This window comes from Cucumis melo, chromosome 10 (genome assembly GCF_025177605.1).
Source record: "Cucumis melo cultivar AY chromosome 10, USDA_Cmelo_AY_1.0, whole genome shotgun sequence".
Lineage (NCBI taxonomy): Eukaryota > Viridiplantae > Streptophyta > Magnoliopsida > Cucurbitales > Cucurbitaceae > Cucumis > Cucumis melo.
Genome location: NC_066866.1, coordinates 14,820,414 through 14,844,183, shown reverse-complemented (window position 1 = coordinate 14,844,183; position 23,770 = coordinate 14,820,414). Strand labels below are relative to the sequence as shown.

At 35.0% G+C, this 23,770-nt stretch overlaps 1 protein-coding gene across 13 annotated transcripts; it reads left to right on the top strand.

Annotated features, from left to right (window-relative positions):
- The first annotated feature begins 1,526 nt into the window (after window positions 1-1,526).
- Window positions 1,527-22,218, top strand: LOC127151227 (uncharacterized). 13 transcript variants are annotated; one of them, XM_051090665.1, is made up of 9 exons: window positions 1,527-1,649; window positions 1,790-1,921; window positions 7,560-7,865; window positions 8,255-8,491; window positions 8,584-8,745; window positions 8,828-8,932; window positions 8,999-9,071; window positions 9,170-9,240; window positions 9,304-15,043. In XM_051090665.1, the coding sequence occupies exons 4-9, from the start codon at window positions 8,280-8,282 to the stop codon at window positions 9,380-9,382; spliced, it is 702 nt and encodes a 233-aa protein (XP_050946622.1). In that variant the 5' UTR covers window positions 1,527-1,649; window positions 1,790-1,921; window positions 7,560-7,865; window positions 8,255-8,279; the 3' UTR covers window positions 9,383-15,043. The 13 variants fall into 13 exon arrangements, 7 of the variants coding, with proteins under 7 accessions (XP_050946622.1, XP_050946627.1, XP_050946625.1 ...); XR_007823988.1 differs by lacking the exon at window positions 9,304-15,043 and adding an exon at window positions 16,132-16,680 and having other exon boundaries at window positions 1,543-1,649; window positions 1,747-1,921; window positions 8,884-8,932; XM_051090668.1 differs by lacking the exon at window positions 9,304-15,043 and adding an exon at window positions 21,591-22,218 and having other exon boundaries at window positions 1,543-1,649; window positions 1,747-1,921.
- Window positions 22,219-23,770: the final 1,552 nt, after the last annotated feature.

Here is a 23,770-nt window from a genome sequence, read left to right as displayed (position 1 = left end):
TTCGAGTCTGTAATTATGGATAACTCGTTTTGTATATCTATATATTGTTGTGTTGTTGATGTTGTTATTTGAAAAGAGAAAACTATGGATTTTTGTGTGATGCTTGTTTTAAACCATTAGTGACATGGAAACAATATATGCTAATTATAATGAAAAATGCAACACTAGATGTAAGTGAAAAAGTATTAGGAAAAGGGTAAAGACTTACCAAATTGCCTTAACAAAAGATTATTTGTACAAAGCCTTACCTATTATCGTGGTGTGATAGCAAGCGAAGGTGTTGAACCCAAAGGAATGGAGGGGATCCTATCTTGAATTTAAACTAAGAAAGATTTTTAGATAAACTAAGAAAGCATTAAAAGATCAAGCAAGAAATTTAAAGAACCGTGTTGTGACAAGTACAAAAGCAAATACAAAGTTGTTTCAACTCAAGATAAAGGAATGTGTAAACAAAACTACTCAATTAATGAAAGTGAGGCAAGAGTAATTGCGCACTTGAGGGTTTTCTTTATCATTGGAAAAGAAAAAAAAAGTAAAAATTAAGAGAATTTTATAGGTTCTTGGTCAAATTAATTTTAGGATCAAATGTCTTGAGCACCAAAATTAATATGTTCAAAATTCACACCTTAGCATGTGTGGCCCTAATCCGGAGAAAGGACGTTCTGCCAAAGATGATCCTAGCTGAAAAGTTGTTTAGGGAAAGAATGGGACATTCTGTGAGGAAAAACGGCATGAAAAGAGACATTCAAGCCTAAGTTTTATAGCGAGAAGGCAAGCGACAAGATAAGAATGGACGATAAGAAGAAGCACGTGCCAAACGCCAAGAGTTAGGTGTTCTACATGATAATGTTGGAGAAGAGTCTAAGCCTAAGGAAGCAAAGGCGAGGAAGTATCTTCTCATGATGATTTGACCACTCGCTGAGGAGAAATGAATGTCTGTTGCTTCCCAAGAAGATAAGAGGGTCTGGCAATTAAAGAATTTAGCTTTTCAAAGAGATAATATGTGCATCTCAAAGGAATGTCCAATCGTTGTTGACTGATAGTTTACATGTGGAGTTTAGGTTGGCTGCATGGTACGACGAATTAAGTAAGGTGACCCTTAAGTATGGGAGACCACTATAAATAGGGCCAAATCCTAAAAGGAAAAGATTTTTCGAAAGTATTAGATTTTTAAAACAAAGAAGTCAAGGAGAAATTCGAATGTTGAACGTGATAGAAAACGAGACATGTACAGCGGAAACAGATCGAAATTCTACTCTAAATGCATCTAAACTAATTTAGAAGTTAACATGCTTAAAAGTCTTACACTAGAAGAAATCTAGTTTTTAATGTCGGGTGAAAAATGAAAAATGGGCTTCAATGTCAGCTTTCAAAAGGCGGATGTTCAATGTCAATTTAAAACCGACATTAAACACACTGCTTTTTGATAACCAAAATTAAACCTCCTTTTTTATTTTTTTAAATTTTGTAAAAAAAATCAACTTTCTCTCTCTTACTTTTACTCTTTTCTCAAACCCACCTACACAGATTTTTCATCTTTCTCAAAGTTCTTTCACTCTTCTCAATCTCATCATTTTCTTCCCTCTCTTCTCTGACAGCTGCCGCCACCGCCACCAGCATTCATCACTTTCTTCCATCTCTGTCGTCAGGTGCGCCCTGTCATCGTCCTTGCCTGTGCCCAATTGTTTGGACATCCAATTTTTGTTATACTTTGTTATGCTTAGTTGTCGTTTACATTGTTCTTAGTCATCATTTACATTGTGCTCATTGTCGCCACCACCGTGCTCAGCCATCGCCACTATCATGCCCAGTCGTGTCTGTCTCAGAAGCTCAGGTCTACTTGTGGCTAGATCAGCATCCGAAGCAACGTTGAACGCCTTAACTTTCTCTCAGATCCTCTCGGAAACTTCTTCCATCTCAGGTATCTCCATTCTTCTCTTACCTTTGGTCTCCAATACAAGGAATTGAATGTTTGGTTGCAATTAATACAATAGTGTACACTTTTTCTCTAGTCACTTGATGTTAAGAGAGTACATAAAACTTGCATCAATGAGCAAAACATACAAGGCCAAGTTTTTTCTGATTCTAGGTATTGATTGTATTACTTAATTCATTCAACTAATTCTGATTTTGATTCTGGGTATTTTATTTTGATTATTGTTATTGATTGTATTTCATTCAACTAATTCTGATTTTGATTTTGGGCATTTCATTTTGATTATTGGTATTGATTGTATTTCATTCAACTAATTCAGTCAACCTTAAGAACATAAGCTTTGCACTTTGACCCACTAAAACTTATTTCCTCAAGGAATACGAAGAAAACTCTCTGTAAAATAATTGCATAATCAGGTATCATGTAGGGGAAGATTTGTAGAGAGAAAAGGAGAAAGAACTACTTCTATCACACTATGATAAAGAAACTACCATTTGCAAGTCAAACTCTACAACCTCACACCCTGCATGGGAAAACTCTTCTTCTTCAACCAAGTGGTGGAGGTTGAAACATTCTTATATAGGGACAATTTTGACCTTCAAACTTTCTGTACCTATAATCATTTCATTCTAAAAATTCGCAAGGTGCCCTAACCTCTTTTTCTTCTCAACTTTGCTCAAGTTTCTATTAGACATCTTTGTTTAGGATAGTGCCAGCCCTCAATGTATAGAAACAAGGAAAAGAAAATAATGTTTTGCATTTTATACTTTTTTCCCCTTTCTAAAAACTGTTGATTAAATATTCTTCTACAAAATAAGTATACCACATAAAACTATGTGTAGTATACCACGTAAAACTATATGTGTTTTCCTAGAAAACCTCCCCCTTCAAAAATTTCCCCAAAGCTATGTTAAGGTCGGATGATAGTGAGTCACTGGAAAATGGAATATATGTCATAAGGATGGTTCAGAAGATTGAGGTTTGCTTGTTATATACTAAAGTCTTGTTTCACTTCATTCTTTTGGAATATATGTTGTATTAAGAAGACTGAGGTGTTTAGAAACAAAGAAAATGGAATATATATAGTCAGTCACAAGCAGCATTGCTAGTTCCAGAGTAGATTGACCTCAAAATATTCTATGACCTTATTTGAATCATGTCCCAATGGTCCATAATATATCATACGACTGCCAATTTTCAAATGAATTAACTACATAGAAAGCCAAAATAGCCTAAATTGAGACAATGTTCATAAATAGTTTCATGCTTTCATAACAAAAACATAACAGAAGTAAGCATGCACAAGTTAGTGCTTTTTAGAAGTTATTTTCTCTTGTTTGTTTTTGTGAAGGCTACCGTGTAAACATTTGGACTTGTGATTGTAGTTTTTACTTGTTTGTTTAATCGAGCTACCTGATAATAGTTGTTGTAAACAGTTTCAAAACAAAAACAAGAATCATTTTTGTGGCCACCTAATTTTGTCTGGCCTTATTTAAAATCAATTTAATTGCTAGATTAATTTTTGCCTTAATTTAGCTTATTTTTAATTTTGTGATTAACTACCTTTTTATTAAAAAAATAGTTTTTTTAATTACTTTTAAAGTTTTGTGGGTAATTTGGTTAGAGTAACTAAATCAATTAGTTAGTCTAACTAAAGTAGGTGGAGAAATACCAAATATGGTAACTTTTTTTAATTTGATTTTGGTTATTAAAGACTCCATGCTATTTTGATACGAATGCTAAAGTTGGTATTATTTTCAAATGTAAACAGTCCCACCATTTTGAATTTTTAGCCATTTGAAGAAATCTCTTCTTCTTCATAGACACAACACAACATAAAGAAAAGGTCACACAAAAAACTCTAGAAATCTTTACAACCTTCATATCCTCTCTTCTTCATTTAAATCTCTAACTTCAATACCCCTACTTCTTTTAACCTTCATACCTTCTTAAAAAAAAAAAAAAAATATACAACATCCATTTTATCTTCTCTTCTAGCAACCTCTAAATCTTCATCTTTCTCCCTACAATGCCAAGAATCCAATACACAAAAAACTTTAACTTAATTGAAGGTGTATGGTAGGGTTTTGGTCCCAATGATCCACACCTCAACAACAAGTGAGTTTAGTGTGTTGAGATTTCAACTTTTCTTTATTTTCTTTTTCCTCTTCTTCTTCTTATTATTTTGTTTATTTTCCTTCAAAGTTCTTTATTTTTCATCATTCTTACTATTTTAGTTATTTTATTTATCTTTCTTCAATCTTCCATAAAAAAAAATGTAAAAAAAAAAGATGAAAAAGAAAAAGAAAAACTAAATGATTAAATATTTGCTTATTATTATTGTTCTTATTTCTCTACTTTTATTTCTCTTATAATTATTTATTTATTATTTGTGAGCTTCTCTTTTATAGTTTTTTTATTTATTTATTACATATTTCTTCATGCCTTGTTGTTATCTAGTATTTATTTATTATTATGTCTTTCCTTTATAAATTTATTCTTAAGCTTTATTTTCTATATATTGTTTCTTTACTTTATATATATATATATATATATATATATATATATATATATATATATATATATATATATATATATATATATAGCATTTTTATTTATTTAATTCTTTTTTCTTCTTTTATTTATTTATCATAGCATGCTAAAGTCTTGTTTCACTTCATTCATTTGGAATTATATGACATAAGGATAGTTAGAAGTTTGTGTTTGGTCTTTATGGATGGTTTTAATTTGAGATTTGCTTGTTAGTTGATTGATTGATACAATTGTGAGTTTTATAGTTGTTTTAGTGTATAATATAGAACTTTTTTGTTGTATGGGTTATATAGAACTTGTTAGTTTTTGGAATGTGGGTAAGAATTTGATTTTTTTTACATACATACTTATTTGATAGTCTTGCTTTGTTCTAATTGTCTGGTTATTTGGGTGTAGAACTTTTTATTAATTATATTTAGTCTTCAGCGTTTTAGGTATTATTGTTGATTATAGTAAAGTTCACAAGTTTAAGTTTACTTAATTCCTTGTTGTTTTTTGACATCTTTTTATAGATTAAGTTGCATCTTATATAATATGGATAAGTTGTGGATGAAAAATAATAGAATGACAATTGATTGTGCTTTTAGGATTGAGATGTTTACTAAAAATAGGTTGGAACATTCAAAGATATCAAACGTCATAACATGTCCTTGTTTAAATTGTGCATGAATGCAAAGACTTTAGATGTGAATACAATTAGAGATCACTTGTTTTTTAATGGCATCAATCAGAGTTATCAAGTATGAATCTTTTATGGTGAATCACTACCAATAAAGAGAAACAATGAAAGTGACTTTAGTAGTGCAAGAGAATAAATTGATGAGGATAATGTTAAATACACAATTGGAATGTTTGGAGCTGCACACAATTATTTTAATGACAAGTCAGAAAATTTTTAGGAACTAGTAGAGGACGCCAAGAAACCATTATGTCCTAATTGTAAGAATTTTACCAAAATATCTACATTGATAAAGTTATATAATTTTAAAGCTAAATTTGGATGGAGTGATAAGAGCTTCACAGAGTTGTTAGAATTAATATGTGACATCTTACCTACTCCAAATGAATGTCATACTTCTACTTATGAAGCAAAAAAGATTTTGTGTACTCTTGGAATGAAGTACAAGAAGATTCATGCATGTAGGAATTATTGTTGCTTGTTTAGGAAAGAACTCTCTAATGCAAATATATGCCCTTCTTATGGTATGTCAAGATGGAAGATTCCTAAAGATTTAAAGGAGGAGGTTAAGAACGTTCCAGTAAAAGTCATGTGGTATTTCTCCCCAATTCCAAGATTTGATAGAATGTTTTGAAGCAAAGAAATATCAAGATTATTGATGTCGCATGTCAGAAAAAGAGAAGTGAATGATTTATTACAACATCTAAAAGATGCATTATCATGGAAAAAAATAGATAGTTTGTGGCCAGAGTTTAGGTCGGAACCTAGAAATCTATCTCCTGTTCTTTCCATATATAGGGTAAATTCTCACGGAAATCTTAGCAATAGATATAGTTATTGGCCAGTGATGTTAGTGACATACAACCTACCTTCATGTTGTGTATGAAGCAAAAACAATTTATGTTGGCTGCACAAATATTTGGTCCCAAATAATCGGAAAATGAATTATATGTTTATTTAGCTCTATTAGTTGATGATTTGAAAAAATATTGGCATGATGGGGTGGAATGTTACGATGCATATCAAGATCAATGTTTCAGGCTCAAAGCTATTTTATTATGGACCATTAATGATTTTCCTACGTATGGCAACTTTTGTGGTTGTACAGTTAAAGGATATCATGCATGTCCAATTTATGGGGAGCAAACTTCATCCATTTATTTTCCAAAAGGAAGAAAGATGACATATATTGGGCATTGCAAGTTTCTACCACGTCATCGTCCATATAGGAAATAGAAGAAAGTTTTCAATGGTGCACAAGAATTAGAATGTGCTCCATAACCATTAAGTGGGCAAAAAGTTCTTAAACAAACAAGTAAGTATGAACACACATTTGGTAAGATAACTATCAAGGAAAAGAACAGTGAAGCGAGTTCTTCAGGAGCTTATCAGAAGAAAAAATCTATTTTTTTAGTTATAATATTGGAAGTGCCTTGATGTGCAGCATTGTTTAGATGTGATGCACATTGAAAAGGATGTGGGTATAAATCTCATTGGCACATTGCTTGATTTCTTGATAAAATAAAAGATGGAGTAAAAAGTCGATTAGATTTGGTGGAACTAAACTTTAAATCAGAGTTAGCCCCTCAAGTAGGAGATAAAAGGATCTTTTTACCCCTAGCATGTTATACATTATCTCAAGCGAAGAAGTTGAGTTTTTGTAAGATACTATTTGAACATAAAGTACCTGAAAGCTATTCATTGAACATTTAAAGTTTAGTGTCACTCATAGATTTGAAACTATACGGACTTAAGTCGCATGACCATCACGTTCTTATGCAACAATTGCTACCTGTGGAAATTCATGGTATGCTACCGAAACATGTAAGACTTGCAATTATTCGGGCTATGCATCTTCTTTAATGTTATATATAAGAAGACAATTGATTCATCATACTTAAAAGGAATATAAGAAGATGTAGTTGTCACTTTATGCCTATTAGAGAAATATTTTTTACCATCATTTTTCACTATAATGGTACACCTTATAGTGCATCTCATAAGAGAAATTGAGTTTTGTGGACCTATTCATCTAAGGTGGATGTATCCTTTTGAACAATATATGAAAGTCTTGAAAACTTATTGTGCGAAACAGAAATCGACTAGAAGGATGTATGGTAGAAAATTATATTGTTGAAGAGGCTATAGAAATCTATTATGAATTTATTGCCGTAGTTAGTTCTATTGGACTTAACTAATATGTAATAAAAAAAGGATTCAAACGTAGAAAGAGCATTATCTTTGAAAAGAAGCACGAAAAGAAAGAAATAATTATTATTTTGATGATGCTACTCGAGATTATGCTTCTCAGATTGTAAGTATACTTATAATTACAATACATAATCTTTTGTTAACCGAATTGATGATGAAAATACTTGTATCGTTTTATAGGATGAATTAGTTGCAACACATAAAGATGAGGACATCTTGACTGAATCATTGGGTTCCAAGGAGCACAGTAGACGTGTAAGAGGCGTGGGTGATTTTGTCTCTCAATCACAATATTTTAACACAGTAAAAGGGAAGGAGAAAATGTTAACTCCTGAAGTTGCAATATATCATGAAGAAGAGGATGACTCGAGATGCAAAAATTACAAGAAGAGAAGTAATCACTCGAGGTCATCCATTGGAACTATTAACATAGATCTTGGTGCTGATAAGGATATGGGCAACACACCTAGCAACTAAGAAATTGAGGTAATTGACTTTGTTGTCACTTTTAATTTTTTAACAATATAGGATCACTTTTTCTTAACAATGCTTTTAATACTTGTAAAGGGAACACCATGTCAGTTGGTTATAGGATCCTTTAATAATATCGTTGCAGTAGCCACGATAGTCAATGATAACATTGATTGTCCCAATGTTAAAGTTTTAGTAGAGGTGGTTAGGGGAGAAATTTTGATTATACCAAATCCAGTGAAGGATAGGATAGAGACCTTAAATCAAGCTTTGGGTAACATTATTGAATGACCTTGTCGGCTTATTTCTATGATCAATGACAAACAAGTGTATCTCTTTTTCACTATTTAAGTTTTGATTTTATTTATGGATGTATTTTGAATTTAGAATCTTGGTTGTGGTAGGAGCATTCAATCATGAAGGGATGTCATGTATTCTTCAAATTACACGGACGTTAACAAGGCTAGTAAGCTCTTAAATAGACATGTTGTGAACAACATAAAGGATGTAGACAATATTTGCATCCCAATGAACGAGCTAATATTTGGAAGAGACAAATTTATTTATTTAGCTCGTGAAGACTTGTTGCATTACTACAGCATGGTTGAAATAGGTTATATGTGTATACTAGCATACATTACGTAAGTATAAGACATCGTTTCCTCATCTTTATCTACAATACCATCGTTATAGATATTTTGCTCATATTTTAACTATAGTTGCTTTTACTTAGATATCTTTGGGATGAATGTGACTGTGCAAGGAAGTTTTTTGTTGTTGACCAATCAAAAATATCGTTACATATCAAGGATCGTGATCTTCGATCCAGAAATCTAACCAACCAGTTAGAAGTGGCTAACTTGGAACAAATAGTTCTAATTCCATATAATACCAGGTAAATAAAGAAGAGCAACACATTAATCTTTTTTCCATTGAGCTTAAATGTGTACTGACATTGAAGATGTTGCTTATTTTAGTTTTCATTGGATGTTGCATGTCATTGATCTTCAAGAAATTTATGTTTATGTCTTAGACTCTCTTTGGAGTAAAGTCAATGAAGACATTCATGGATTCATAAATGTGTAAGTGTATTCACTTTATTACTTCTTATTTCACTTTATTAGTTTCTAATGTTTCAAAAAATTTAGAGGGTTGAAGACATGGCAAGCTGAACACGATCTACAACGCTATCGGTCAACTCCAAAATGGAAACCTGTAAAGGTAATTTGCATTGACAAATAATTATTTTCGATGAAACATAAGAATAATTTGTATTCAATTTATATACATGCAGTGCTCTCATTAATTGGATTTTGCAGGGTGGGGGTTCTATGTGCAAAAGTACATACAAGAGATATTATATAATTCTAATACTCCTATTACTAGCCTTGTAAGTTCCTACTTTCACTTTTTATATGTTATAATTTATGATCTAAACTCATTCTTTACATAGTCAACTCAAGGGTGAAATAACAGAGCTCAAAGCGCAGAATCAGGAGTTCCAAACACAACTTATTGCAATGAGGGCATAAAATGAGGCGATAAGGGAATATAATGTATTGAAAGCAATTACCAACAACCCAAGACTTACGTGGAAACCCGAGAACCAGGAGAAAAACTACGATACTTTTATTTTTATTATTTTTCTTATGAACGAATACAATAGGTACAAAATAAATAGAGTACAATAGGAGTAAGAAAGGAAAAGATCTAGGAAAGATTTGGGAAACAAAATCTTATATATTATTCTTTCCAAAAATACTCTAAGGGCAAAGCCCTACTAATTCTAACACTCCCCCTCAAGTTGGGACGTAAATATCAATGAGTCCCAACTTGCTGACACAAAGGTCGAAGTGTGGTCTGAGAAGCTCCTTGGTGAGAACATCAGCAACCTGTTGGCTTGAAGGAATGTACGGAATGCATATGCTTCCACTGTCAAGTTTTTCTTTGATGAAATGTCGATCAATCTCAACATGTTTAGTTCGATCATGTTGAACTAGGTTGTTAGCAATACTAATAGCGGCTTTATTATCACAAAAAAGCTTTAATGGTGTCTCACATTCCTGATGAAGATCTGATAGGACTTTCTGGAGCCAAATTTCCTCACATATTCTCAAACTCATAGCTTTATATTCAGCCTCAACACTGCTCCTGGCCACAACACTTTGCTTTTTACTCCTTCAAGTTACAAGATTGCCCCAAACAAAGGTACAATAACCGGAGGTAGACTTTCTGTCAATAACAGATCCTGCCCAATCTGAGTCAGTATATGTCTCAATGGTCTTTCTATTTTTTTTTTCTAAACATCAACCTTTTACCAGGTGTATTTTTCAAGTATCTTAGGATTCTGTTAACAGCTTCCATATGTTTCTCATAGGGAGCCTGCATAAACTGGCTGACAACACTCACAGCAAAGGAAATATCAGGACGAGTATGAGATAAGTAAATTAATTTACCTACAAGGCGCTGATATTGTTCTTTATCAACTGAAACTTGATCATCAGAGTTTCCTAGTTTACAGTTAAATTCAATAGGAGTATCAGCAGGACGACATCCTAACATATCTGTCTCGGTTAGCAAATCAAAGGTGTATTTTCTCTAAGACACAGAGATACCTTCTTTAGATCTGGCCACCTCCATTCCAAGGAAATATTTCAGATTTTCCAAATCCTTGATTTCAAATTCATCACCCATTCTCTGCTTTAGTTGACTGATTTCTGTTTGATCATCTACAGTCAAAACAATGTCATCCATATAAACTATTAGAATAGCAATCTTTCCTGTCTTGGAAACCTTTGTAAATAAAGTATGGTCAAAGTGCCCTTGACTGTACTCTTGGGACTTGACAAAGGTAGTGAATCTGTCAAACCATGCTTTGGGAGACTGTTTCAGACCATATAGGGATTTTTGGAGTTTACACACCTGCTGACCAAATTGGGCTTCAAATTCTGGCGGGGGGCTCATGTAGACTTCCTCCACAAGGTCTCCATTCAAAAAAGCATTCTTAACATCCAGCTGGTATAGAGGCCAATCTTTGTTCACAGCAACAGATAGCAGGACTCTAACAGTATTCAACTTAGCAACTGGAGAAAAGGTTTCTGAATAGTCAATACCATATGTCTGAGTAAATCCCTTTACAACTAACCTTGCCTTGTGTCTATTAAGCGTACCATCTGCTTTGTATTTGAGAGAGAACACTCATTTGCATCCTACAGTTTTATGTCCCTTGAGTAGAGCACAGATTTCCTAAGTTCTATTCTTTTCAAGAGTCTTCATCTTTTCCATAACAACATTCTTCCATTCAGGACACTCTAGAGTAGTGTAGATATTTTTCGGTATTATGGTAGAGTCAAGGCTTGCTGTAAACACTCTAAATTGTGGAGAGAGATTATCATAGGAAACATAGTTGCAAATGGGATGTTTAGTGCAGGATTTAGTACCTTTTCTCAATGCAATTGGAATGTCAAGAGAGGGATCATACTCATCATGTTTCCTTGTATGACCTTGTTCAGCTTCATCGTTACTGGTTTTTATTCTAACCTCAATCTCATCACCATGGTTCTTTTCTTCCATATTTTCAAGAACAGCAACATCAGACCTGTCATTCTCACTCATCGTATTATTAGTACAAGGTTCTGTAGGGTTTTCCATACCTTGGTCTCGAAGAGGTTCGAAATCTTGGACTGGAGTCGGCGGTTGACTAGTAAGGGACCCAACTTCCTTTCTGAGATTCCTCTTATAATATGTTTTTCCAGGGAACTTGGTTTGTGGGTAAGATTATGGGATGAGGATCAACGTCAGATACGGTACTAGGAGTAGGTTCAATAAATTCAAAGGTGTTGTTAGACTCTTCACTCACACTCTCTCCCTGAAGATGGCTAACGGGAAAGTAGGGTCGGTTTTCACAGAAAGTAACATCCATTGTGACAAAATATTTCCTAGACGGCGGGTGAAAACATTTATAACCACGCTGGTGAGGGGGATACCCAACAAACACACAAGCCTGAGCCCGAGGGGTAAATTTGGTTTGATTAGGGACAAAATTATGGACAAAAGCGATACACCCGAACACACGAAGAGGAATCTCAGAGACAAGGCGAGTAGAGGGGTAAGACTCCTTAAGACAATCTAAAGGAGTCTAAAGGTGGAGGATACGAGAAGGCATTCTATTGATTAAATGAGCGGCTGTAAGAATAGCATCTCCTCACAGGTATGATAGAAGGGAAGTGGAAAGCGTAAGTGAACGGGCTACTTCCACAAGGTGACGATTTTTTCTTTCAGCCACCCCATTTTGTTGAGGAGTGTAGGCACACGAGGTTTGGTGAACAATCCCTTTTGAGGTTAGAAATTTACTAAGGTTATGGTTTTGGAATTCACAACCATTATCACTCCGAAGAATTGCAATTTTTGTATGAAATTTTATTTTGATAGTATGATAGAAGTTTTGGAAAATGGATAGAACCTCAGATTTATCTATGATAAGGTAGACCTAGGTAAGACGGGTATGGTCATCGATGAAAGTTACAAACCATCGCTTTCCCGAGGAGGCGGTGACCTTGGAAGGACCCCAAATGTCACTATGAATGAAGGTAAACGGTTGTGTAGGTCTATATGGTTGTGAGGGAAAAGAGACCCGATGTTGTTTAGCCTGGATACACACATCACAAGATAGAGAAGAGACATCAAGTTTAGAAAAAAGGTAGGGAAATAAATATTGCATATATGTAAAGTTTGGGTGGCCCAGTCGAAAATGCCACAAGATACAGTCTTATTCAGAAGTGAAAAAGTAGGATGACAGTAAACTAACCTTAGACAAACTACTACATGAGGTATCATCATCAAGGATGTAGAGTTCCCTGCTATGTCGGGTAGTGCCAATCATCCTCCCCGAGCTCATGTCCTGAAAATAAATCGATTCAAGTAAGAAGATAACTTTATAATGCAACTCACAAGTGATCTTGCTTATAGATAATAAATTGCAAGACAGTTTAGGGACATGTAAAATATTCTGGAGAGTAAAACAATCAAAGGAAACTATTTGTCCTTTACCAGCGATCGGAGCTAGAGAGCCATCGGTTATTTGGATTTTTTTCATTACCGACACACGGGGCATACGAGATAAAGTGTTCCGAAGAACCTGTCAAGTGATCTGTAGCCCCCGAGTCTAAGATCCAGGGATTCTTTCCATCAACGCTAATAAGCCCAAGGGACTGAGGCATACCTGACTGAGCAATGGCACCCAGAGTAGGAGTCTTAGTTTGGCTCGCAGTAGGATCAGTTGATTGAGAAGTGCTGGCAAGGATAGTCTCACTAATGTAGGCACGTCTTGAGTTCTGTTTCTCGTGGGAGGACCGTTTCTTACATCCTGGGGACAACCGTGGAGTTTCCAACACTGATCCTTAGTGTGCCAATGTTTCTTGCAGTGCTCACACATAGGAATTGACTTTCCATTATTCTTGTCACCGTCATGGTTTGAGGACCGAGTGTTAAAGACAGTGGAGTCAATGGTAGGGGTAGTCAGTACACCTATGGCATTAGTGCGATCTTCTTCCAAGTGGACATCAAAACAAACTTCCATTAAGGAGGGAAGAGGTCTTTGTCCGAGTACACGACCACAAACAGTATCAAATTTGGGATTAAGTCCTGCAAGAAAGTCATAAACACGGTCAGCCTCTTCAAGTTTAGCATATTGTGTACCGTCATTTGGTGTGTCCTAAACTCTCTCTGCACAAATCCATCTCTTTCCAGAGGAGAGAGAGCTTGTTAAACAGGTGAACGTCCAGGGCCCCTTGTTTGTAATTATGGACCTGTTTTCGCAGTGTATACAACCGAGGCGCATTCTATCGTTTCGAGTAAAGGGTCTGGGTTATATCCCACAAATCTTTTGTTGTGGCTGCATATAGTAGAGGCTTGCCGATCTATGGTTCCATACTATTAATCAGCATGGACCAAATAAGTGAGTCCTCCCCTTTCTAAAGTTATTCCAAGGCGTCTCCTGGTAGAGGACGTACAATCTCTCCAATTAAGAAGTCGAACTGGTGGCGACCTTCGAGGAACATCTTTATTGATTGGGACCACGAAAAATAATTTTGCCCATTTAATTTTTCACCTGAAAAATTTCCTGTAGACGAACCCAAAGAGCCAGTTATATAATTTGACGGTAACTTAGGGAACGAAATTACCAGATTCTTGGAATACAACAGCAACTCGGTTGGTTTGGAATGTGTCGAAGACTCACCCGCTTCAATGTCTGATCTGTTCTAGGGTTGATTAATTTTGTTACCAAAAAACATCGATTTCTGTAAAGAGTTAACGTACAACGGATGCTTACTATATAAATTTGATAGATTTACGGTTGAGGGTTGTTATCTGGAGCTCATAGGTGACGCGTGAGAATGCGGATGGCCGAAAGGGTTTGACGATTGGACGTCCAACGGTGCGTAGAAGGGAATGGGTTGGGCGGTTTCTATAGGTTCTAGAGTAGTTTCTCCATAGCGGCGGCGGCGGCGTCCACGGTGGCGACGATCTCGGCGACGGCGATAGTGACGGGTTCAGTTTCGATCTGGGTTTCTCCCAAGTTGTTTTCTAGGATTTCGTTATTGTTTTGCTTTGATACCATATTGAAAACAATTAACAACAACCCAAGACTTACGTGGAAACCCAAGAACTAGGAGAAAAACCACGATATTTTTATTTTTATTATTTTTCTTATCAACGAATACAATACGTACAAAGGGAGAGAATAAATAGAGTACAATAGGAGTAAGAAAGGAAAAGATCTAGGAAAGATTTAGGAAACAAAATCTTATATATTATTCTTTCCAAAAATACTCTAAGGGCAAAGCCTTACTAATTTAACGTAATGAAACCTGACTGGTTTGTAGAGAAGCCGGCTGCGAGGTGAGACACACAATTCACCACGTTATTAAGATATCAACATTTATTAATGGTAGCACCATTCCAGTGCCTCAGGTTCCACAGAACATAGTAAGACCCCTAACGGGTTTTGACCCGACGATTGGAGCAAGGAGGAATCAACAACCTCCGCCACCACCACCACCGTGTAGCTTTAAAAGCGGATTGTTCTGTATTTTTGAATATTTCTTATTTTTGCGACTTTTTTAAATCTTCACTTATGTAATTTATATTCCTTGTATTTATGATTTTTCAATACAAGTACATACTTTGACAAATTTATTTTGCGTTTAGTTTATCTTATCACAAGTTTCGCTCCCCGCGTTTTTGTACTTTAATTTTTTCTTGTGTCTCAATGATAATTTCAGTAAAATAAACAATGTGAAATAAAGTTTCATTTGTCATTTAGGCATTTAACTTGTTAAGGAAACTTACTTAGGAAACCATTCTAAACTTTATTAGGCGAGCAAGCTTTACCTCAAACCTCTTTTGTAAGATTTTTCTCCGAATGATCTTATCATTCATTTTTAGCAATGAGGAAATTACTATCCCCTAAATTTGGAGTTGTACGAGATTCGAGCTAAAGCTTTTGAAACTTTTTGAAAATCCTATCAATGCGTTTAAAAATAAGGCGTATTAACAAAAGTTAAAGCAAAGCCAAAAAGTGTAAAGTTTTTAAAATTTTTTGTCATTCTTTTATTTAATTGAAATAACAACTCCAATGTTACCTCCTCTGGTCAAAAATAAGAAGCAAAGATTCAAAAGTAAAAATTAGAGATTTGAGTAATAAGAGGCAATAAGAGATATAGTTGAGATGAGAAACGGACTCATAGAGTGCCTATGATTTCCCACTTAAGCCAAACATTCCGTAAATAAGTAAATAAAATCTATTGCCAAATAAAAGGATTCAAAATTCTTCTTAGCCATTTCTGAAAATTGAAAATAATATTTTTGTGGGGAATGAACAAGGATATTATGAGTATTAAGCTTCTCACGTTTTGAACTGATAAATGTTTCAATGGTGAGAAGTACGCGATGAGAATAGACTCTAAATAACAAATAAAACTAGCTCGCATTTTGGGAAGTTTATAAATGCAATAAGGAAGGCGAGTCCTTAAGAAGGAATTGTAATTGAGGACAAGCATGATACGGAGTGATGCTTGAGGACAAGCATTATTCTAAATTTTGGGGTAGATAACTTGTAGAAATACAAGTTATTATAGTCTTTTAAATAGAATAATGTGATCAAATAACATGATAAATGTGTCAAAACAAGTAACTTATGTTGTAAACCCATAAAGATTTAGAAATACACTTTACATAAGCGTATATGCATGTTCACCCTATTGTTAGTGTCTTAACACAGGATTATGAACAAAAGAAAAAGGTAGCGAATTGCAGAGAAGCTTACGCGAAGACTAGGCGAGAAGACCACATCAGTAGGCGAGAAGAGGTTTGCTAGAAGATAAAAGTGGTAGTTGGAGTTTATGTGACTTGACTCAAAGGCAGCTTCAGATACTGACATGTTTAGAAGATTAGATTTCCTGCCTAAATCTGCTTATATAAAGAACTTCATCTCCATCAAGAAAATGGGGCATGAATAGGCCAAGAGAGGTTTGAATGGACCTGAAGGTCATTTATATGAAGAGACAAATGTCTGTGAACTGGCCAAAAACTAGAGAATGGTGGAAAGGAATAGCCTTTCCACCTTCTGTAAAGCATTTCTTCATCTTCTCTGCTTACTCTAAGAGTGAAAGCTTGAGGTTTTAGTGAAGAAGATCTTGTTCCCCATTTCCCCTAACTTGTAATGTAATTTCTATTCTTTCCATTGTTTGTATTTATTTTGTATTGTATTTGTTCATATCGTACAGTGGCCGAAGGACTTCATTCTTTAATAAATTGCATATTTATACCACTTTCAATCCTTCATCTCTTTATTGTTCATCTATCTTTATGTTATTTGTAGTTTAAGATCTATGATAAGTTCTTGATAAGAAAGTTAGCTTATAATCCTTATCGCGTTAGCTGAGCTATAGTCATCACGTGGCTAGTGTTTACCGCCAACTACCTGAGAGGGCAAGTAGCAAGGATATTGCTAACGCAAGGAGAACTTTGGAGACAAACTTTACCTTTGCGAGAAAACTTCCATCATTTGTATCCCAAAAGGAGAACAAGTGTGGGTATATGGTGCCGATTGGTTGTTACCCTAAAAAGATAAGCTTTATAAGTCTTGTAAGTGAAGCGTTCTAGATATATCTTGCTTAACTCAACTTAGTCATTTGGATCTCGAGAGGTAAGCAAGTGTTGCATTTAAAGACACCAAAAGGTGCTCGCCTTAATTATAAGCTAGTTAATTGAACTATATCGCATCAAGGTTCTTTGATTGCTTAATCGCCTAGTAATACATAGACTTTCCTTCACCCCTTCTTTTATGCAACGTTCACAATTTCATCTTGCATTCTTCTTAACCCCGCTTTACAGATTTTCTAGCGTAGATAAGTAGATATAGTTCAAACTTACACTTCTCTATATTGTATAGTTTATTATTTTATACTGCCTAATTGAAGAGTGAACCCTAGAACTAAGCTATGATATCGATTCCTTGTGTTCGATCCTGGATCATCTAGGAAAATCTATTGCTTCGCTTATACTTGGGTAAGTAGTAGGAAAACTTGTACTCAACGAGGACTTAGTAGTTACATAAGAACACGAGACATAGAGAGCATACCATATGCCATGACCTTGTCTCAACACATAGAACAAGATACACAATACACAACACAACATTGAGCACTCTCTAAGTTCGAAACAAACAAGCAACACCTCATCATGTGGAGCCCCTGTCATGTTTGTGAAGAAGAAATATGGGTTTATGAGGCCATGTATTAATTATCGCCAATTAAACAAAGTGATGATAAAGAATAAGTACCTTTTGTGGCAAATAGACGACCTCTTCGACCAATTGAAAGGAGCTTCAATATTCTCTAAAATAGAATTGAGATCGGGATACCACCAATTAAGGATTAAGTACTCAGATGTGACTAAAACAACCTTCAGAACATGTTATGGGCATTATGAGTTTTTGGTAATACCCTTTGGACTAACCAATTCCCCAACATCTTTCATGGATCTAATGAACAGTGTGTTTCATCACTACTTAGATCAGTTTGTCATTATTTTCACCGATGATATTTTGGTTTACTCCCCAACTAGGGAAAGACACGCAGAACATTTGAGAATTGTATTACAAACCTTGCGAGAAGAAAAGTTATTCGCAACATTCAGTAAGTGTGAGTTCTGGCTAAATCCGATAGTGTTTCTTGGACACATTATATCCTTAAAAGGATTGAAGGTAGACTCGTAAAAAGTGGACGCAATTGAAACTTAGGAACGCCCCAAAATGATTTCTAAAGTTAGAAGTTTTCTTGGCTTAACTGATTACTATAGGTGATTTGTAGAAGGATTCTCTAAATTAGCCCTCCCTTTGATAACACTTAATTACCAAGAAAGCAACGAAATTCGAATGGTCATATGACTGTGAACGAAATTTCCAAGAATTGAAATGCAGGCTTACTTTGGCACCCATTCTCATGTTACCTACACCCGAAAAAGAATACAAAATCTTCTGCGATGTGTCTCATCAAGGCTTAGGGTGCATTCTAATGCAGGAGCGAAGGATAATCACTTACCATCTTGACACCTGAAGATACACGAGCGTAATTACCCAACGCATGACCTAGAGTTGGCAGCCATTGCACGTGTTAAAGATTTGGAGATATTACCTCATCGAGGAAAGATGTAACATATTCACTAACCACAAAAGCCTAAAATACATCTTTGACTAGAGAGAATTGAACTTGAAACAAAGATGTAAGATGGTAAGATGGAATTGATTAAAGATTATGATTGTACTATCGTTTACCATCCTGGAAAGGCTAACGTGGTAGCCGATGCATTAAGTAGGAAGAATCTTTTTAAGGAAAATCGAGGAAAAATAACCTTGCTACGAGAACTAAAAACCCAAAGGGTTGCCTTGATTTTAGGGTTAAAGGAAAACCTAAGTGTGAAATTTCAAATTAGACCCACCTTAGAAGATCAGATTGTCAAAGCTCAACCAGAAGATCATGTATTAAGAAGCTTTGTGGAAAAAGTGAGAAACGTTAAACGAGTTGATTACACATTTAGAGGTGATGGTGCACTGATGAAAGAGAAAAGACTATTTGTCACAAACAACAGGGCATTAAAAGAAAGCATTCGGGAAGAAGTGCATAGCTCTGCTTGCACAATGCACCCTAGAAGCACCAAAATGTATAGAACTTTGAAAGCATACTATTAGTGGCCAGGAATGTGGTGAGAGATAGATAGCCGAGTTCATGGAGAAATTTTTGATATATCAACAAGTCAAACCGCAACCATAAAAACCTAATGGGTTGTTGTGTCCTTTGCCAAGTCCATAATGGAAATGGGAGCACATTACAATGGACTTCCTATTTGGACTACTTAAAATGCCAATTGGCTCTGATGGATTATGGATACTCGTGGATAGGTTCACCAAGACCGCTCGTTTCATTCCTGTCAAACAAACCTTCTTTCAAGACAAACTTGCTAAGTTGTATATAAATAGAATCGTAAGTTCATATGTGACGCCAATATTTATAGTTTCGGATCGAGACCCGCGTTTTACTTCCAAATTTTGACCTAAATTACAAAATGCATTTATAACTAAGTTGTATTTTAGTACCACATTTCACACACATACGGATGGTCAATCTAAAATAATCATTTAGACACTAGAAGATATGTTGAGAGCCTGCGTTCTACGATTTAAAGAAAGTTGGGACGAATGTTCGTCCTTGATTGAATTTTCCTATAACAATAATTATCATTCCAGTATTGAAATGGCCCTCTTCAAAGCGTTATACGGGAAGGGTTATAGAACGTCAGTTTGCTAGGAAGAAGTTGGTGAAAGAAAATTATACGGACCAGAGTTAGTTCAGGCAACTACAGAGAACATAAAAATAATCAAGGAGAATTTGAAAATTGCCCATGTTAGATAAAAGAGTTACACAACAACCGACGCAAAGCACTAGCATTTGAGGTGGGAGAAAAAGTTTTCTTGAACTATCACCCTGGAAAGGAGTAGTTAGATTCAAAAGGAAGGAAAAATTAAGCCCACAATACACAGGACCTTATGAAATCCTAGAACGTGTGAGGCCAATGGCCTAATAAGCTAAAGTTACTCGCGGAATTGTCTAAAATCCATAATGTCTTCCATATTTCCATGTTGAGAAAGTATATACCAAATTCCCCACATATGCTCCAAGAACAACCCCTAGAAGTACAAGAAAACTTGATCTATGAACAAAAGCCTCAACGCATCTTAGATTGGAAAGAGCGAGTATTAAGAACAAAGGTGATTCACATGGTTAAGATATTATGGACTAAACATGGTATGGAATAGGCCACTTCAGAAAATGAAAAACAAATGAAACTGAAGTATCCCCAACTTTTCCCTTAGCTAACGAATTTCAAGGACGAAATTTCACTAAGGAGGTAGTAGCTATGAGGCCTAGATCGCAAACTACCTTATGCAATAAAACTACACATGACAAAGGTGGTCCAGGTGAGAAGAGGCACTAGACGATAAAAGGTTAAACAAAGAACCCCTACCACGAGATAGGCTCACTTTTCTAAAAAGTAATGACATCATTGCCACATAAGGAATTTGGCGAACAAGTTGACATTGTCGTCCAATCCGAATCCAAGAAAAGGATATGGTAGAGACACATGGTATTTTAGTATTGGACCTCTTCCCGTCATCGACTATAGTAGTCATTCCGACTTGAGTAGACTCCACCTAGAAAAGGCTATAAACGGTGGAATTTTAGCCATTTTAAGGTTGTTCTACCGACCATAAGTTTCCCCTAGGAGAAAATTTTAAAGAATCCTAAAGCCTTAGGGAATCAAAATCAACCGGATTCCAACAAGGGCCTAAAAGCGAGTGCAAAAGGGGAACTTCTATTGAAGGCCAGATAGAGAAGCTAGTTGTTTATGATTATGAATGGGTATTCTTCGTAAAAAGAATTTTGAAATTTTGGCTTGAATGAATCTATAAATGTGCTACTTTGAGAGATTAGGATTATATGTCTTCTCCCTTATGTTTTGCAATTTTAAAATTCATTATCTTATGCATGAACTAAACTTAGTTGTGTAAAAATGAAATGATCATACCATACATGAGAAGTGACAACTAATAACTTAAAAGTTGCATATGGTGGTAACCCTTACAAATAAAAGAATGTCTTGCGAATGATCTTCTTGAAGAAAATATATTTGGAGATATCTCTTTGAATATGTGGATATGTCTAAAGCATTGTGTGTACATATACAAAATGTGTATGCATATATCATGGTACTCTTATGCTTACTTGAATGGGAGCAACAATTGAGTCCTAAGGAATACATAAACCTAGTAAAACTAAAATAGAATGACTTTGGTACACTACATGTTATGATACTCCATTCTTGTTATGTGATCTAGAATGGAATATCTCATCCATGTTGTGTGATCTTGGATGGATGCCTCATCCATATTGTGTGATCTTGAATGAGATGCCTCATACTTGCTGTATAAACTGGTATGGGATGCCTTTTGCTTGTTGTGGGATCTAGCAATGGAATATCGACAATGGCTAGAGAAATTGATAAGTGCTAAAGGCGTTTAGTTTACTCCACATTGCTGCAACTTGGTAAAAGAGTGTGGTAAACGCTTGAGCCAAGACGAGGGTACAAAGACTTAATTCAACTTATGAAATGATTTTGCAGGTTGACTATGTAGTAGGCGAGAAGACCCATGACACGAGATGACTCGTGATGATGAAATCAAAGAATGACTATGTTTTGAATTACATGTTATTATATTGCCTCCATTTGAATAGTCTGAATTTATTAGATAAAAGACTCCACTCACTAGACAATTTTGTCTAACCTTTTCAGTGTATGTCTTATCCCCCCTCACCCCAAGGTAGAGAAGGACATCTGGCTTTGAGCTTGCTATTTTGATCGCCTATTGTGCCTCCTTAATTGCATTATTTTGGTAGTTGCCACTGTCATCTCGCAATTAGTATAGAAGTTAAACGAGAAGAGTTTAAACATTGCTAAGTTGCATTTTGTTCTCTAAAGAGAAACTTTGTATTAAATACCAAACGTACTCTTATTTTGAAAATCAATGAACTTTATTGGTTGTACTTATCTCCTCTTACTAGACACTCAACGATTACCTCAAGAGAGTTACGCGTTGAGGGTCTAGATGATATGCCTCCCCTAAGTCGCAGAGAGTGACTTTGGGGCAGGGCATGACACATGCAATATGTCCCTCTTTTTTGGGAAATTAAAGTAATCTTAAAGATTGATCTTCTTTCTAATTCTAGCATCAATTCCTTGGCATCAAAATTTCGCAATCTTTTATTTTGCCAAATTCTTGGATAAAAGTCAATGCCTTATTTTCTTTTGTTGAAAAATTAATGCATGATCAAAGCAATTTCTCATATGCATTTTTTTATTCTTGGTATTAATGTGGTATGAATCTTGATCAATTTAATTTTGTTGGTTCAAGCAATTTAAATCTCAAAATTAAATATATACCAAGAACACTTAAATCCCATCAATCTTTGCTTTGCAATTTTTTTTTTCCAATGATGAAGAAATCCCTAAATTTCCAATCTCTCTTACCACTTTTTAATCATTTGAGTAATTCTTTACATATTCATTACTTTAAGTGGAAAACAGATACAAATTGCTTTTTCTCTTTTTTGCTTCAATACAATTGCTTAAATTTCTTTCAAATTCCTTTCATGCCCTCTCAAGTGTTTATAACAATTTCTTTCAAGTGAGAATCAAGATTAGTTCTTCCCATCTATTCCCTTAGGTTCAATACCCCAACTTGCCACTATACTACCATATTAGTAAGGGTTTTACAAATTACTTTCTGATAAGGTAAAACTTGGTAAGCCATCTACTCTTATCTATATTATTTCCAATAACAACCTTCATTTCATTTTCTAATATCATTAAAGCGACCTTACCAATATATTGTCGTCACTCATATTCTTTACTCTTGTCAAAAATGGTGTCGTTGGGGAGTGGCACAGCATAGTACTTTCTTGAATTCTTGCTTGCATAATTATGTTAGACCTCTTTAGAAAGTATTCTACATTCTTTTTAGCTTCTAAAAAAAGCATGTTAATTATTTCCTTGTCTTGTTTAGTTATGCATGACTAGGTCTTCTCTTGCTTCTAATCTATATTTTATTGAAGACATAACTTTGCATGAAAGAAGACTAAGGAAAGAAAAGAGAAAACAAGTTAGTTCATCACATTTAGAATCTCACATTCATATTTTTGAACACCCACATTTAGAACAACCGTTAGAGCCAAACATAGAGAATCTTATACATAATAGGATAGGAGAAGAGACACCTAAAAAAATATTGAAAGAGTTGTATGAACCCAATGCCCACCAAAAGCTAGTTTTTATTGTTGTACCTACCACAAACTTTCATCTTAGGTTAGATTTAATTTCTCTTAGGGGTAGCAACGGGGAGGACCTACACAAACATCTAAAGGATTTCTCTTACTTAAGCCACAGGGGGTAACTGAAGAACAATTGAACCTAAGAGCCTTCCATTTCTCTCCCGCAAATAGTGCAAAGAGATGGTTGATAAATCTAGAGCCTGTAACTATAACATCTTGAGATCAATTAAAGGAAAAAATTTTAGATAATGTTTTTCAAATCACCAGAGCACAATCGATTTTAAAAGAAATTTTTAGTGCTAAATAATTCCCAAATGAAACTTTGTTTGAGTACTAAGAGAGATACAATGAATGATATGCCAAATTACCTTATCATCAAATAATCGATAAGGACATAATTCAATACTTTTATTTGGGTTCACCACCATCCAATAGAAATTCAATTGATGTTGTATCAGGAGGAGCCTTAATCGA

Bases quoted from the DNA above. Each gene is read 5' to 3' on its own strand.
- LOC127151227 (XM_051090665.1), top strand. From the start codon at position 8,280: ATGTATTCTTCAAATTACACGGACGTTAACAAGGCTAGTAAGCTCTTA. The intron at 8,933-8,998 runs GTAAGTGTATTC...CAAAAAATTTAG, and splicing joins ATTCATGGATTCATAAATGT to AGGGTTGAAGACATGGCAAG. The intron at 9,072-9,169 runs GTAATTTGCATT...TGGATTTTGCAG, and splicing joins CAAAATGGAAACCTGTAAAG to GGTGGGGGTTCTATGTGCAA.